The sequence below is a fragment of the Bolinopsis microptera genome, chromosome 1 (assembly GCF_026151205.1).
Source record: "Bolinopsis microptera isolate Bmic1 chromosome 1, MBARI_Bmic_1.0, whole genome shotgun sequence".
NCBI classification, from domain to species: Eukaryota; Metazoa; Ctenophora; class Tentaculata; order Lobata; family Bolinopsidae; genus Bolinopsis; species Bolinopsis microptera.
In genome coordinates this window covers 22,486,504-22,501,135 of record NC_087072.1, presented here as the reverse complement: position 1 = coordinate 22,501,135, position 14,632 = coordinate 22,486,504, and the positions used below count along the sequence as shown (strand labels likewise).

At 37.8% G+C, this 14,632-nt stretch overlaps 2 protein-coding genes across 3 annotated transcripts in view; both read left to right on the top strand.

Moving 5' to 3' along the window:
• LOC134824793 (tyrosine-protein phosphatase non-receptor type 4-like) overlaps window positions 1–14,632 on the top strand; it is a 118,860-nt gene that overhangs the window by 12,744 nt on the left and 91,484 nt on the right. The gene's annotated exons all lie outside the window — the stretch shown is intronic.
• The window catches only part of LOC134824879 (vesicular integral-membrane protein VIP36-like), a 32,252-nt gene that overhangs the window by 12,735 nt on the left and 4,885 nt on the right, over window positions 1–14,632 (top strand). For both annotated transcript variants that reach the window (XM_063836862.1, XM_063836870.1), the window contains exons 2-6: window positions 11,064–11,182; window positions 11,905–12,020; window positions 12,378–12,495; window positions 13,497–13,579; window positions 13,787–13,853. In XM_063836862.1, coding sequence (XP_063692932.1) covers window positions 11,065–11,182; window positions 11,905–12,020; window positions 12,378–12,495; window positions 13,497–13,579; window positions 13,787–13,853 — 502 coding nt within the window. In that variant the 5' untranslated portion in view covers window position 11,064. The remainder of the gene's footprint in view (window positions 1–11,063; window positions 11,183–11,904; window positions 12,021–12,377; window positions 12,496–13,496; window positions 13,580–13,786; window positions 13,854–14,632) is intronic.

Here is a 14,632-nt window from a genome sequence, read left to right as displayed (position 1 = left end):
TGGTCTAAAATATTCGAATTTTCAAATTTTGGCGACGGAATCCTCGAACAAGTAGGTACAGTAAGCCATCTGCAAAGCAACAACCATCAAATATATAACACAGCGGTGGTATAAGACCCAACGTAAGGGTACTAACTTTTGCCCCCCCCCCCCCCCTGTATATAAATCAAGCGTTACATTTCAGCCATGCAAAATTACAATGACATATTTTAATATACTAATTGATAAATGGTACTGCAATATACATAGGTTGCTTAATGTTTAGCCGGATGACAACTAACTAAAAATATAAATAAACTTGATTACATAATAATTAATTCGGCTGAACCAACAAACACATAGCAAGAGCCACATTAACGTTGGGGCCGTCAATACTTGGGTATAAAGACCAAATAGAACGAAATGCAGCCATTTAAATTGCTCGTGAGCCCACAAGCATTCTACAAACTGACACTATTACAAATACCAAGCTTTGATTTGATTGAAAGTTGTAGTTTAGAATTATCAACTAAACTAAATATGACGAAAGTCCATTAGATGAAACAGAACGAGTGGGAGAGGCAGAAGGGAAGTAAAGTGATAAGGAGATGAGTAGGGAGAGCATTGCAATGATTCAGATATTTGTTATTTGTGTTCAGGCGACTGACTCCACGAGTTGGGTGCCAACCCAACTCGTGCAGTGGAGTCAGTCGCCTGAACACAAATAACAAACATCCGTCTGAGCCCCTCGAGATCGGATTGAAGCAAAAGCTTTGATGAAACCTGCCTTTATTACACATTTTTGAACTGGATCAGAAACTTACTCCTTGTGCACAGGAAGCCTGTAGCAAGACTATATGATTATTAAATGATCACAGTCCGAAGCTTAGAATCTTCAGCCACTCATTGAAATATCCCTTTTCAACAAGGAGCTTTCAAGGCCCTACGGGTTCTCAATGACGGATACTTCGATTATATTGTGGTAATGACGTGTTTACTGAAACCGAGTAAAAATAAACATAGACCGTTTTAAAGAGAATGCATGGACCGTGTCAGAAACGATCAATCAATTGGGTAACGAAAGAATAAAAGATAAACTAGCGCTCGATTTTGAACAAATGTTTGATTGCGCGCGGCATGTTATTAAAGTTAGTTGAGTGACATTTATTTTAATAAATGTATATATGAAAAAGTTATTTTGTTTTATAGTTTATAGTTTGTGCAACAAAAATCATTACTGTTGATTTTTAAATTATGTTTTAGTTTTAAAATGATTTAATTTAATTTAAAGTGATATTGTTCATTATTGTCAAGTTTGTTGAGAGTAGAATGAAACGCGTTGAGTAGATCAATGAAAGGCGCTGATACGATCACTAATTACATAAACAAATACATAGCATAGTAATTAATTTCTAGATGGAAGTGATGGTTAATTATAAGGTAAAATGTATTATACTAAAATATAATATATAAAAGGCCACTGATAATTGACATTATTATTGGAGAGTATTGTTATTTTGTAAATTAATAACCAACCAAGACGCGCACCAAGTTAAATTTGTCAACAATCAATTTTGACCATTGTTAATGATCTGGCCCTGCGCGCGCTACTTCGTAGCACTTGCCGTCGGGCCATTTCGAGAAGAAAGCGGCGCGCGCTACTTCGAAGAAATTTAGACGAGTAACATCCGTCAACAATCAATTCAAAATTTGGACCGTCGAATACCACCAATTTTGAAAATTTCGACGCTTCGACGCGCCGCGCGAACTAGCATTCTTCATGCTTCGCCGATTGTTGCTCGATGGGTTGACATTTAACAATGGTCAAGCAGAAATCTAAAATTTGCATCAACAATCAATATTTTCCCTTGATAATACTGCTTCCAATATCTTGATGGCGACTTGAGTCACTCTCACCGACATAACTGATTAATCACTGGTAAAAATTTCAGTCAAAACCGCGAAATATCGGTCAAGGGGATGGCAAAAAGCTTTTCTTCAAAATTCTTTGAAATGAAATGAGGTATTTATACCCCGCTCATATGATTAACCAACAACACAAGTAAGGTGGTTAACCGTGTCAGAGCGGCTGACTGTGAGTGATGTGAGCAAATGTGTAAAATGAACAATAGTATAATAATATAACTCAAAATAAGGCTAAGAAAAATTAAAACATCTGATTAACCAACAACACAAGTAAGGTGGTTAACCGTGTCAGAGCGGCTGACTGTGAGTGATGTGAGCAAATGTGTAAAAATGAACAATAGTATAATAATATAACTCAAAATAAGGCTAAGAAAAATTAAAACATCTCTTTTTATATTCTGACGATTTTCCGTTTATCAAAGCTTTTTTTGGGAATGGAACTTTAAAAACCTCAATGGTGTCTTGTGCCATCCTCAGTGACCTTGTAAGATGGTCAATGAAGAAAAATGCAGTAAAAACAATGAAATTTGGGTCTCAAATTCGAATATGTCTTACTGGTAGGACATATATTCAAAATTTTCATTGCATGAAGGTTTTCTACGGATATACTGCTTCCAGTACCTTGATTGCTCACACCAAACGGCAACCTAGTAAATGTTTTGTATGGACACCGGTCTCCATCACGATATTACATAATTAGGATTGTAGAATTTATTGTATAACTTTTAGTGCAGTGGAGGTAGCGGTGTGGTGCATTAATAGAGTGACAGCCTACTAATTTAGAGTTGTTTTTAAGTGAGCATAATGGGTATATTTTTGGACCTAGAGGTTTTAGTATGGCAACTTTAAAATTGGTTCTTTTAATCATTTATTAAATATCAGTTTAAAAATATATAAATCTGGAATCTGTTCACACTGTGAACCAGTCCTATAAAAATTTCAAAAATCCTCTTAAATTAAATATTAAAAACGTCTCAATAATGGAAATAGTCATACAATTAATATTAAATTATTAAATCAAAGTTCTAAACAAGGGATAGTTTTAAAAAACAACGCCCAAGTCTAATCTTTCCCTAAAACAAAAACTAAAAATTAAAAACTTCATTGCAAATTCCGCCAATATCTCTTGTCATAACTCAAATTACGGAGATAATGCAGGTCAAAGATATTATTCAAATAAAGATTTCTTTTACACAAATCATGCACAATCAGCGAGAATAGATTGCTTTGGGGTCTTCCTCTTCTCCCTGGTAAGTCCAGTGTATTGATGGCAAAAATGAGGGAAGAAAACGCTGGTCCGTCAATAGGACCCCGCAAAACATGTCCTAACATTCTCCACCGACTACGGGCCACTTTTTCTGACAATGGTTCAGCATTGCAGCGTTTATACAAGTTTTTGTTGGAGATGACTCCTGGGTACTTTATATTCAAAATAGTGCGAAGATGTCTGCGGTGAACAACATCTAGTTTTTCAAGGATTATTTTGGGGACGGCCCAACAGGATGAGTTGTACATAAGAACCGATACGACTAAAGCATTATACAGTATTAGACGTTTGTTTAGGGGCAGTTTATCACTCCAGGCCTTCTTGTAATTGTTAAAGGCAGCATATCCCAGGTTTATGCGACGCTGAATATCAGCTTTGCTACACAAGACGGACTCTAGAGTGATACTTTTCCTCCATGCTTCATTCCCCGACACTAATTTTCCATCACTGTTGACTTCACCCGTACTAGCTAAATAAACATGAGTGAAGTCCGTTTTGTCTTCATTGACAAAGAGGTTCCATTTCTCGAGTATTGCTGTTGCCTGGGGCAAAATAGCTCTCAAGTTGTCTTCCTCTTCATCATTGAAGTCAACATCATCAGCATATTCAGTGTCAAGTGGAAGGCCAGCAATAGTAATCGGGGGGATCGGCCTATCTAAACTGATTGTTTTAGTCCATCTAAGTTCATTCAAAGCACCAGCCAAGACAAGGGTGAACAGACAGCCGGATAGAAAGTCACCTTGGAAAGCTCCAAGGAGACTTAAAAACTCAGCTGAAAGAACTCCATTTACCTTCACCCGTAGCTTTGTGTTGGACAACAACAACCGGACAATCCTCAGCTCATCCTCAGTACAGCCACACAGTTTCAGGAGTTCAAGAATCGTAGTGCGTTTGATCGTGTCAAACGCACTAGACATATCAATGCCCATGCGATGATACTCCCATTTCTTCCTTTGGACAACTGACAGTAGAACTCGCTGACACCAAACAATATCAGCACAAGAACGAGCGCGTTTGTATGCACACTGCCATGGACCAGTGAAGGCGTTCACTTTTTCTTCTATCCTTTTAAGAGTAGCCATAGACAGAATTTTTCTGGCTGCATTGGACAAGGTGAGTGGACGTAAATTCTTCAGAGGACCAATAGGTTTTTTTGGCTTCTGTAAGGGTGTTATAGTAGCCTCACCAATGGAAATGGGGAAAGTATGTGTCTCGAAACAACTGTTTATGATTCCAGCATAATGTTCATGGACTGTACTATTAGAGTACTTAATTAGCTTGTTGGGTATTCCATCGGGACCATTTGCCCTCCCATTTTTCAAGCTAGAGGTGGCTGCATGTATTTCAACTCCAGTAAGGCTCGAGAGGTTGCTCATTGCGAGTCAGCTGTTTTTCGAGATAGTCTCTAACAACAGAAGCTTTCATGTCGTCAGATGCAATCAAACAGCCATTTTCATCATGAACACCAATCGAGTTATTAGGTGGTTTACTTTTCTGAAGATGTCTTACTGCTTCAAACATTTTCCTTGAATCGTTTGTGTTAGTAATATCACTATAGGTCTGATCAGCTTGAGCAGACCTCACTTCAACTAATCTTTTCTGGATACTATTAGTGAGGTGGTTGATGGATGACCTCAATGTAGTTCGATCAAGAGATTGATTATTGTTAAGTGGCTGTCGGAGATCGTGACGCTTTTCAACAAGCTCTTTGAGAGTGTCATCACTGCTGTGATGTTTCAAGCGAGCTTTAGGTTATGGGCCGATGGAAACATTGGCAGCATCACGAATATGAGACATAAGATTTTGAAGGTCGGCATTTGGATCGTTGCTGGTCACAAAATTTGAGAACTTGCCTTCAAGGGCCAAGTGATATTTATGTTGCATATCTTTGTTGCTTACAAGTTCTGATATATTATAAGAAGGAACACGACGTTGTTTAGGTTTGAAACAAAGATGAATGTTGCTGAAATTGATGCGAGCAATGACAAGTCTATGATCTGAAAATGTTTTAGTACCAGCATAAGTTCTTGATTGAGTCAAAAGACACTTAGATCTATTTCGGCATATTATGTAATCTATGTTCAATCTATGTTCAATATCAGAAGGGGATAATTTACCCAGTTTTGAATTAAAGTCACCCAGAAATTGCAACTCCACATTATAGGGTACATTCTTGGCCTCTCTTAGCTGCCCATAAAAGTTATCCAAAACAACTGGATTTTTACGGACTAGCCACTGATGTGGACAGTAGGCATTGATCACCCTGCAACGTAGGGGTGTACCGCTACGTGAGGGGATGCAAATATCGACATAGCATACCCGGTCACTGATGTACTTCCAGCAAACCACATAGTTCATCATGCGAGGACTGATTATAAAACCCAAGCCTCCATGGCGACTATCCAACTGCTTGAACAGAAACAAGTTAAAACCGTTGCGCAAAACAAGGCTGTCTGATTCGGTGACTTTAGTTTCCTGCAGAGCGCAGATGTCGACATTGTACTTTTCACAGTCTAATCCTAGTAACTCACGTTTACTATGTAGGCTATCATCTTGCTGAACACCGAGCCCACGGATGTTAAATGTGGCGAAGCTGATCATTAATGCAATGGTTGTTGATACAAATGATTTCTTCTTCGGGTTAAATATGTTGGAGTTGGCGTCACCACCGTCTCCACCGCTGACATTACTCGAACGGACCATACAATTAATAAATCTACCAAATTCTTAATATCTACCTAAGAGAAAAAATACCTACCTAAGTCATTGTTTACCTGTAATACACTAAATATTAGGTTAAATACATATGTGGTGGAGTCAGTACACATTTACCAAAATCAAAAATTTTTTTAATATAATAGGAGGAACCTGTGGGCCAAGAACACTGGATTAAATTTGATGAAGGGGATTGTTTTCAAATGATAGCTGCATTATGTCATAATTGTTTGAGGTCCATGCTGAATCATTATAAGCATGCTGCAGCTTTAGAAGTGCCTTTTTCAGGCGACTTTTAGTAAGGCTAATCTTGTAGGAGTAGTCAAAAAGCTTAAGATTTTACAATCTAACTCAGCGCGCGGCTCTTGTAGCGCATACGTCACTTCTTTCTTATTGGTAGTTGGCGTGACGTGATCTTTTGCGCGGCTGTAATTGGTTCTGAACGATCACGTGAATGCGAGTCACGTGCGCTCTAACATCCAATGAGCATTCGCACTTTTTTTCAGGGCGATGGAGGTCGTAATTCACTCAGCGCGAATAAAGATTCGGCGGAATGACAGGCTGAGCGCCGCCCAGTAACTCAATGGTGTCTTGTGCCATCCTCAGTGACCTTGTAAGATGGTCAATGAAGAAAAATGCAGTAAAAACAGCGAAATTTGGGTTGCGGAAGGCTGAAATTCGAATATGTCCTACCGGTAGGACAGAGGCGGCTATTGAGGGCGTCCAGGCATCCGTGGACGCCCTAAAATTATTGTCTGGTGGCTGGTGCTTGAAAATAGAAATAGTGATTAGTGATAGTATTCGGAAATATTTGACCGCAATTTAAAGCTCTTTATTCACTCAAACGTTCGTATGTAACGCATGATCTTTGTGAAATTTTGTGTTGAAGGGTGTCCAATCCTCGTTTGAACAACTAAGCCGCGCAGTTTTAACACAGTTAATTGTAAACGGTACAAAGCACATCAAGCGCATCCCACTACAGGGAATCTATATGATTTGGTCGTCCAGGACACCTTGCAATTTGAACTATTGACTGTTATGATACTGCACGGCTGAGATCGTACACGTGTGGTGTCCTGTTTCACTCATGTTATAAGTTTTTGTTTGCTGTCGCCTGTGAAGTGTCACAAATTACATACATGAGGCCCTGTGTGTAATATACATTGGAATAATTTAATTAATTAATTAACTCTCTGCTATGGTAATGGTATTGTATGCAGTCATCGGTGAATAGACATCGGCAGTTTGGGGGGGGGGGGGGGGGTAGCTTGGGGGGGCCCTCAAGTCCCGCACTCCCACCAGTCTGTCGATTCACGATAGGATACCCACAAAACTGCCAGCCAGCTCCCACAAGCCGCCTCTGCGGTAGGACATCTTCAAAATTTTCATTGCATGAAGGTTTCCTCCAGATATACTGCTTCTAGTAACTTGATGATGACTTGTGTCACTCTCACTGACCTCACATTGATCACTGGCTAAAACTTAGCTCCTAAACATGAATATTAAGCAAGTACAAAATCTCACGATAACATTAAATGATGTTGAGAAGGACATTAGAACCTGAGGTTCCGGTGGTCTACAGGTGTTTCACCAGCTGGTCAAGTTCTGGCCCGTTACTTGGACTAGTAACGGGGGAACTAACAGTGTTAATAGTTTAAACTTTGGGCTATAACTGGACCTCGGGAAGACATCTGGCAATGCGGCAATGCCAGGGAGTGAGTAGCTCTAGCCGGCAGCCATCCATTGGACTGCTGCCGTTACCGACCCCCGGGGTACTGACCACGAGTATCAGCCTCGGACCCACTACTCACTAGCTTTAGTGTTCTGAGTGGGGGCTTTGTTTTTATTACTATTAATATTGGTTAAGGCCAAGGGGGCGGCAGAAAAGCTCCTCTTCAAAAATCTTCCAAAATCTCCTTATAAAATTTATTTATTTATATTTTGATGATTTTCTTAGTGTAAATCTTGGAATCACATTGATGTGATCGCTTCAATAAAGCAATCAAAAAGGGCAGAAATTCTGTTGTCAACATTTCACACCTATAATTTATGACTATACTATGTTTGGATTTGATCACACTTGAAATCACGTTCCTTATCAGTTGAGGTGACAATCAGGTTACAGAAACTGGTCTTTATCAAATAACGGAGTAGTTCGCTGTTTATTAGTCTCATGATTGAAATACTGATATCTGGATATTATCCGGTTGGAAGAGACAAGGACAAGTGAAACAAGGAAGTTAGGAGTAAGGGCAAATTTTCGGCGTCAACGCCATCTTCAGGCTAAAATTGTTATAAATGTTAGTATATAATAAATGCTTCTATACTAGTTAAAATGCTAAATTAAAATTACACACACTGAATACAGGTTACATCAAATGGTATTGTACATTACATTGAAAATAGTGATGTACACACGTTTTACACTCTGTCCAAGTACATAATATCTACTGAACAGCAGGCCCAGTGGAATAAATTTTAAATATGACTAGGAATCCATTTTGGGAAGAAAAAAAGGCTATATATTTTTCGGCCGCTTTGCGGCCGACTTGTCACTGGTCAGCTCTTCTCCCAGGTCATGATTAGTTTGAAATGCTTAGCGTATCCATTAGAATAATTACCGGATGAATATGCAATTGCAAATTTTGAAATTAAATAAAAAATTTCTGAGAATTCTTTAATTTATTTGAAACGCAAGGAAATATTTTTTAAAAGAACTATACCGCCTAGCCCACAGATATGCCCATACCATTCTTCATACCAACTCGGTAGATCGAGTTCTAAGATTTGACTCTCATCAGCATGATGATCGATTCGCTACTCTGAAAGTGGTTTCGACCTTGTGTCTATATTTATGGCCTGACTTTGGATCTGAAGCTTGCTTCTGCCAGGTTAGATACAATATTGGACAATAAACGATGATAAACTTCGGACTTAAAGCGGGATAGGGATGTATGATGGAGGGGGTTGTCTGCACTGTACTCTAGATGATCTAGGATGTGAAGCTTGCTTAAGCCTAGAACACACGAGTTCCCCTGATATAGTAGCAATGGCTAGATTCACTTCCTTCCCACTTGCACTGTTGTTGACTTGTAGCTACAATATTAAATTGATTCGTGGAAATCGGTCTCGGATGTGAAGCTTCCTTAAGCGCCAAACCCTGAGAATACTGTATTACTCGAACTTCGAGAATTTTCTAAATGAATCTAGACTAAAGGAGCCAACTTGAATCCATAAAATTTTGAATGCTACATTTTAAAATACCGCTCTATATTTACACCGTTCACCAGTTAATATGGCTGGGAGGATTGGGAGGATTCATATTAGATTGTCGATTGTTTAAGATTAACTTGATATTTTAGCGTATCAGAGCTGAAATAGGGCATGACTATTTCAAATGACTATTTTACATGACTATTTTTTCATATTCCGGGTTGTTGAGGAAGGAGGAATGGATAGCTCGCGTTTTCTGCGCGTTTTTTGGTGTCTGAATGCGCAAAAAATAGTCAAGCAATCTTATAGGTAAGAAATAGTCATGGAATCTAGGAATGCGCTCGATTCGAACTTCGAGTCGATAAAATGATGTAACATCGCGTTAGCCCTGAGAGCGACCAATTTTGATTTAATTTTAAATTAATGTGAATATTTTTTCCACAAGAATCTTTTTTTACCGGTTATCAACAAATTTTGACTAGGTGTTAAATTCCTGGACGCCTGACTATTTGCCACTGGGACAGCAGGGTCGTGTGCTATTTGTTTAAATTTGTCTTTGAATATGTTGTAAAAGAAATCCCTTAAGCTTCTCGCACTCTTCTTTGTTATTGATACTAGGTTCCAAAGAAGAAGCTCTGAGGATAGTGGAGTCCATCTCAAACGAGGACCCAGACCAGTTGCTCAAATGGGAAATTGACTATCCGGAAAGCCGTCAGGATTTCACCCCATTCCTCGACACCCAGATAAAGATCGACGAACAGGGAACACTACACCACAAATTCTACAGAAAGAAGCAGAAAAAGAATATCACACTGCACGCCAACAGCCACCACAATGAGGGAACTAAAGTAGCAACCATCAAGAACTTCTACAAAACGGCTGCTTTTTGCTCATCAACACCAGAGTATAAAGAAGAGTCCATGAAGATAGTAGACAACTTGTTGGTCAACAACGGTTACCAAGACCCACGACGTATAAACAAAACAGGACGACTTCACCCTCTCTCACCTACAACACGTCATAACCCTTCATCATCAAACATACAAGATACCGACCACGTAACATGCACTCTACCATTCATCAACGAGCCATTTTCCAAAGAAGTCACTCAATTTGCCCTCTCACACAACTTACCGGTCAAATTCATATTCACACCAGGTAAGAAACTCTCAGAGATCTTATGTTCATCACGACCACACGACAAACCACACTGCACCATACCAAACTGTATCATATGTCCACTCATCACAACAAATCACGACTGCAAACCAAAATGTGTCATATACAAAGTTACGTGTAAATTATGTCAAGAGCTATATATAGGGGAAACGAGTAGAACAGCACACGATAGATTTTCAGAGCATCGAAGAGCAGTCAACAGGCCTTTAACCTATCCTGATAATGCGTTGGCTGCTCATTATTCAGAGTTTCACGATAACATAGAACCAGATATTTCCTTCGATATTTTAGAAATTAACTTATATAGCACCATTAAACGTAAAGTGACAGAAGCTTACTACATTAATTTATTTAAACCTAGTATCAATAACAAAGAAGAGTGCGAGAAGCTTAAGGGATTTCTTTTACAACATATTCAAAGACAAATTTAAACAAATAGCACACGACCCTGCTGTTCAGTAGATATTATGTACTTGGACAGAGTGTAAAACGTGTGTACATCACTATTTTCAATGTAATGTACAATACCATTTGATGTAACCTGTATTCAGTGTGTGTAATTTTAATTTAGCATTTTAACTAGTATAGAAGCATTTATTATATACTAACATTTATAACAATTTTAGCCTGAAGATGGCGTTGACGCCGAAAATTTGCCCTTACTCCTAACTTCCTTGTTTCACTTGTCCTTGTCTCTTCCAACCGGATAATATCCAGATATCAGTAAACTGGTCTTTGTTCACGAATATCTGTTCATTTAACTAACAACAACTTGTTTTTATAGGATGAAGGTGGTGGTGGTGCTGTTGGTAGCGTTAGCAGTCACTTACTGCAAAACTCCACTTCCAATGGAGAAAAAGGTGTACATCCGAAGAGAACACAGTCTCATCAAACCTTACTCTTGTAAGTTTAATTCTTCAGTTCAAGTTGTGTTACATCAAACTTTGATTTTTGGATAAATTAAAACTGAAAGAAATTTCCAATTATTTCTTTATTTTTAATGTACATTTCCTGTAATTTCGAGAAAAAAGAAGCTGCACCTGCAACTGCAATACCATTGCTTGATGTAAAACCTCGTGTAATCATTCACTCACTTTGGTGCTTGGCTAATCTCTGTTGTCATGTCATTTGAAATCTTCATACACAGAAATCATTACATAATCTTGTTATCTACTTAGCTTACACACTATGTTTTACTAAATCATACATATTTGTGTAGAAAGTTGCAGTTCTGATTCAACGATTAAATCATCAATAATTATCACAATACTATAATTCTGCCAGATAAATCCATACGAATTTCTAGTATATAACTTTTGACCAAACATTAAGACTTCCATACTCAAAAAGTCGCATTATTTAAATCGATCACCCCTTAGTGCAATATTTAAATTTATTCAAGCACTCATTTCTGTCAAACAAGTAAAAATTTGCTCTGTTTATTTCTCGGTATTGCCATCTTGTGAGTAAAATTATCAGCCATGTTCCTACCTTCCTCTCATTATTCATTAATCATATTATATGTGATGTAAGCAATGTCTTGTCATTACTCTAACATTATTACACTAATAATATGCATGCTTTACTAATGTAAATTGTAAGAGTGTAACACTCATTATTTTCAGCAATGAGCATGGATACCCCAATGTGGGATTATAGTGGTAGTACGATCGTGAGTAACAACGAGATCCGCCTCACGCCCGACCATCAGTCCAAGTCTGGTCGCGTCTGGAACACCATTGTAAGTAATGTTACCTTATATGGTAGTGGTACCATGGCAATTGGTAATATTACCTTATATGGTAGTGTATTTACTACTACCGTATCATGTAGTGTCTTCCACCAGTCCACTTTAATAGTTACGCTAATGTTAATTAGACAAAATGAGCTACTTATATTCCCTAACCCAACCATAACTCCCAGTATTCCTGATCTGCAAACATATTTACATACTGGTAACTTGTTTACAGTGGCTAGGTAGTCAGTGTTTAGTAGTTCGACAGAAATAAGACTGTTGTGTGTGTCTCAGTTATGAGACACGATCATAAATATTTACAACAAAATGTATCTCAAAACTCTAATATGTTAAAAATTGCAGGCACTGATGTCCCGGAACTGGGAGATACTGATGGAGTTTAAGGTACACGGTTCCGGGAGGACCCTGTACGGTGACGGGTTTGCTCTGTGGTACGTGAACGAGAGACAACTCATGTCCGGTTAGCTCAACTTCACGATTGTTATTTTACAAAGATCTTTCAAAACCCTGGCATTTTATTGTGCCGTTTATTTTGTGACTTATTATTATTATTACTCCAAGGTCCTTATGTCTAAGACCTCTAAACCTTTTTATTGCCATGTCTTCAGTCTCGTCTGACTGCTTCTTGGGAAATTGGAATATTTACACAAGTCATTATTAATAACTGCACATTCCATCAAATAAACCATATTAGTCGGAACCCAGCTATGGTTGCTATGGTGGTTATTACAATCCTCAGCACTCAAATCCACTATCTATAACTAGGATTACCTCTTTTGAGACACTTTTAACGGAAATAAATAATCTCCTTCGGTTTTAAGATAAATCAAAAGTTAGGTTATTATGGCTCACTCTACAGCTCCTGGTTACTGGTACTGATATACTAATTTTAATTAGTTTGGTAATTAAATTTGGAGATAATTTTAACAAGAAAAGAAGACATGCTATTTAGTTGTGCACATTATTCAGATGTGCACACCCTCAACTAAAGTAATAAGTTTATTTGAATGAGCATAATTTTCAGATGTGCACACCCTCAACTAAAGTAATTAGTTTATTTGAATGAGCACAATTTTCAGATGTGCACACCCTCAACTAAAGTAATAAGTTTATTTGAATGAGCACAATTTTCTGTGCGGTTCCACGTTCACTCTGGTATGTAGGTGTCACTACCATACACTTATTATAGCACGTAGTACATAGTACACATAATCATACTCACACTGTTACTAGTTCCTTACACTAGTACAGTGTACACATACTCACACTGTTACTAGTTCCTTACACTAGTACAGTGTACACATACTCACACTGTTACTAGTTCCTTACACTAGTACAGTGTACACATACTCACACTGTTACTAGTTCCTTACACTAGTACAGTGTACACATACTCACACTGTTACTAGTTCCTTACACTAGTATCTTGTACACCCTCCCAGTAACGTGTTAACATTTCAGGGGATGTGTTTGGTGCTAAGAATGGTTTTAACGGTCTGGCAATATTTTTTGACACCTACAGCAATCACAATGGCGAACATTCGGTATGTTTGATTCTTATTAAAGCTTTTAAAGATAGTTTATTTTGCTGTTGAGATTACCTCATCAGTTGAAAAGTAATTCCTATACTGAGTTTTAATTACATTACTTTTATAATCTTTAACATGTACATATAATGTTAATGAGATAATGTAATATAAAGTTGGTATACACTTTGCCCGAATTCTTATCATGCATTTTTAATGTTTCAGCACGGGCACCCTTACATCTCAGCTGTGGTTCACAACGGCACACAGAAATACGACCATGACAATGATGGTAAAATCTAACTTTTAAACTAGACTTCAAAAAAGATAACAAATTACTCGTCATTAACGGAGCTACCGACTCCTCTAATATTTTTATAAATTAAACTAACAATCTGACTTAAACATACCTGAAACCAGACTGCGTGGTCTACCTTGGTTGTAACTGAGCCATGATAGTGATGATAAATACTCAGTTACTCAACATAATTACCAAATATTTAAATATTTACTACTATAGATATGTCCTTAACCTAAGTGATAATCAATAATTATTTTATTTCTCGGATTTACAAATTTTTGGTATTATTGTATAGTTCTAACGATGATGAGATCAGAACACACGGCCATAATTCTGGGAAAACTTGCATTGTTGGAATATCGTGATTTTAAAACGGCATTGAATCAAAAAAAGTGTTACACAGAGAGCTTATAAATAAATTACTTCCAACACAAAATAAACATTGCTAATGGCTACTTTTAACGGAAAATCAAGTCATTCTGTGATATGTAGCATCCTTTTGTTGTTTAAATGGATGATGTAGACTCTAGTTAACATTGTGAAACTTTCCATTAGTAAAGCTCAAAGTATTTCCATTCTTATAAACTTTATTCTGAACTAATTGCATGAAAGATGTATAATTGGCTACGGGTTGATTTAGGCGAACTTGACTTCAATTTTTAAGCGGTATTACGTCTCGAAATAAGCGATCAACCGCGCAGGATTACCACCTACTTACCTTACAAGACATATTTATAACGTACGAAATGCGACGGTTTTCCCGAAATTTC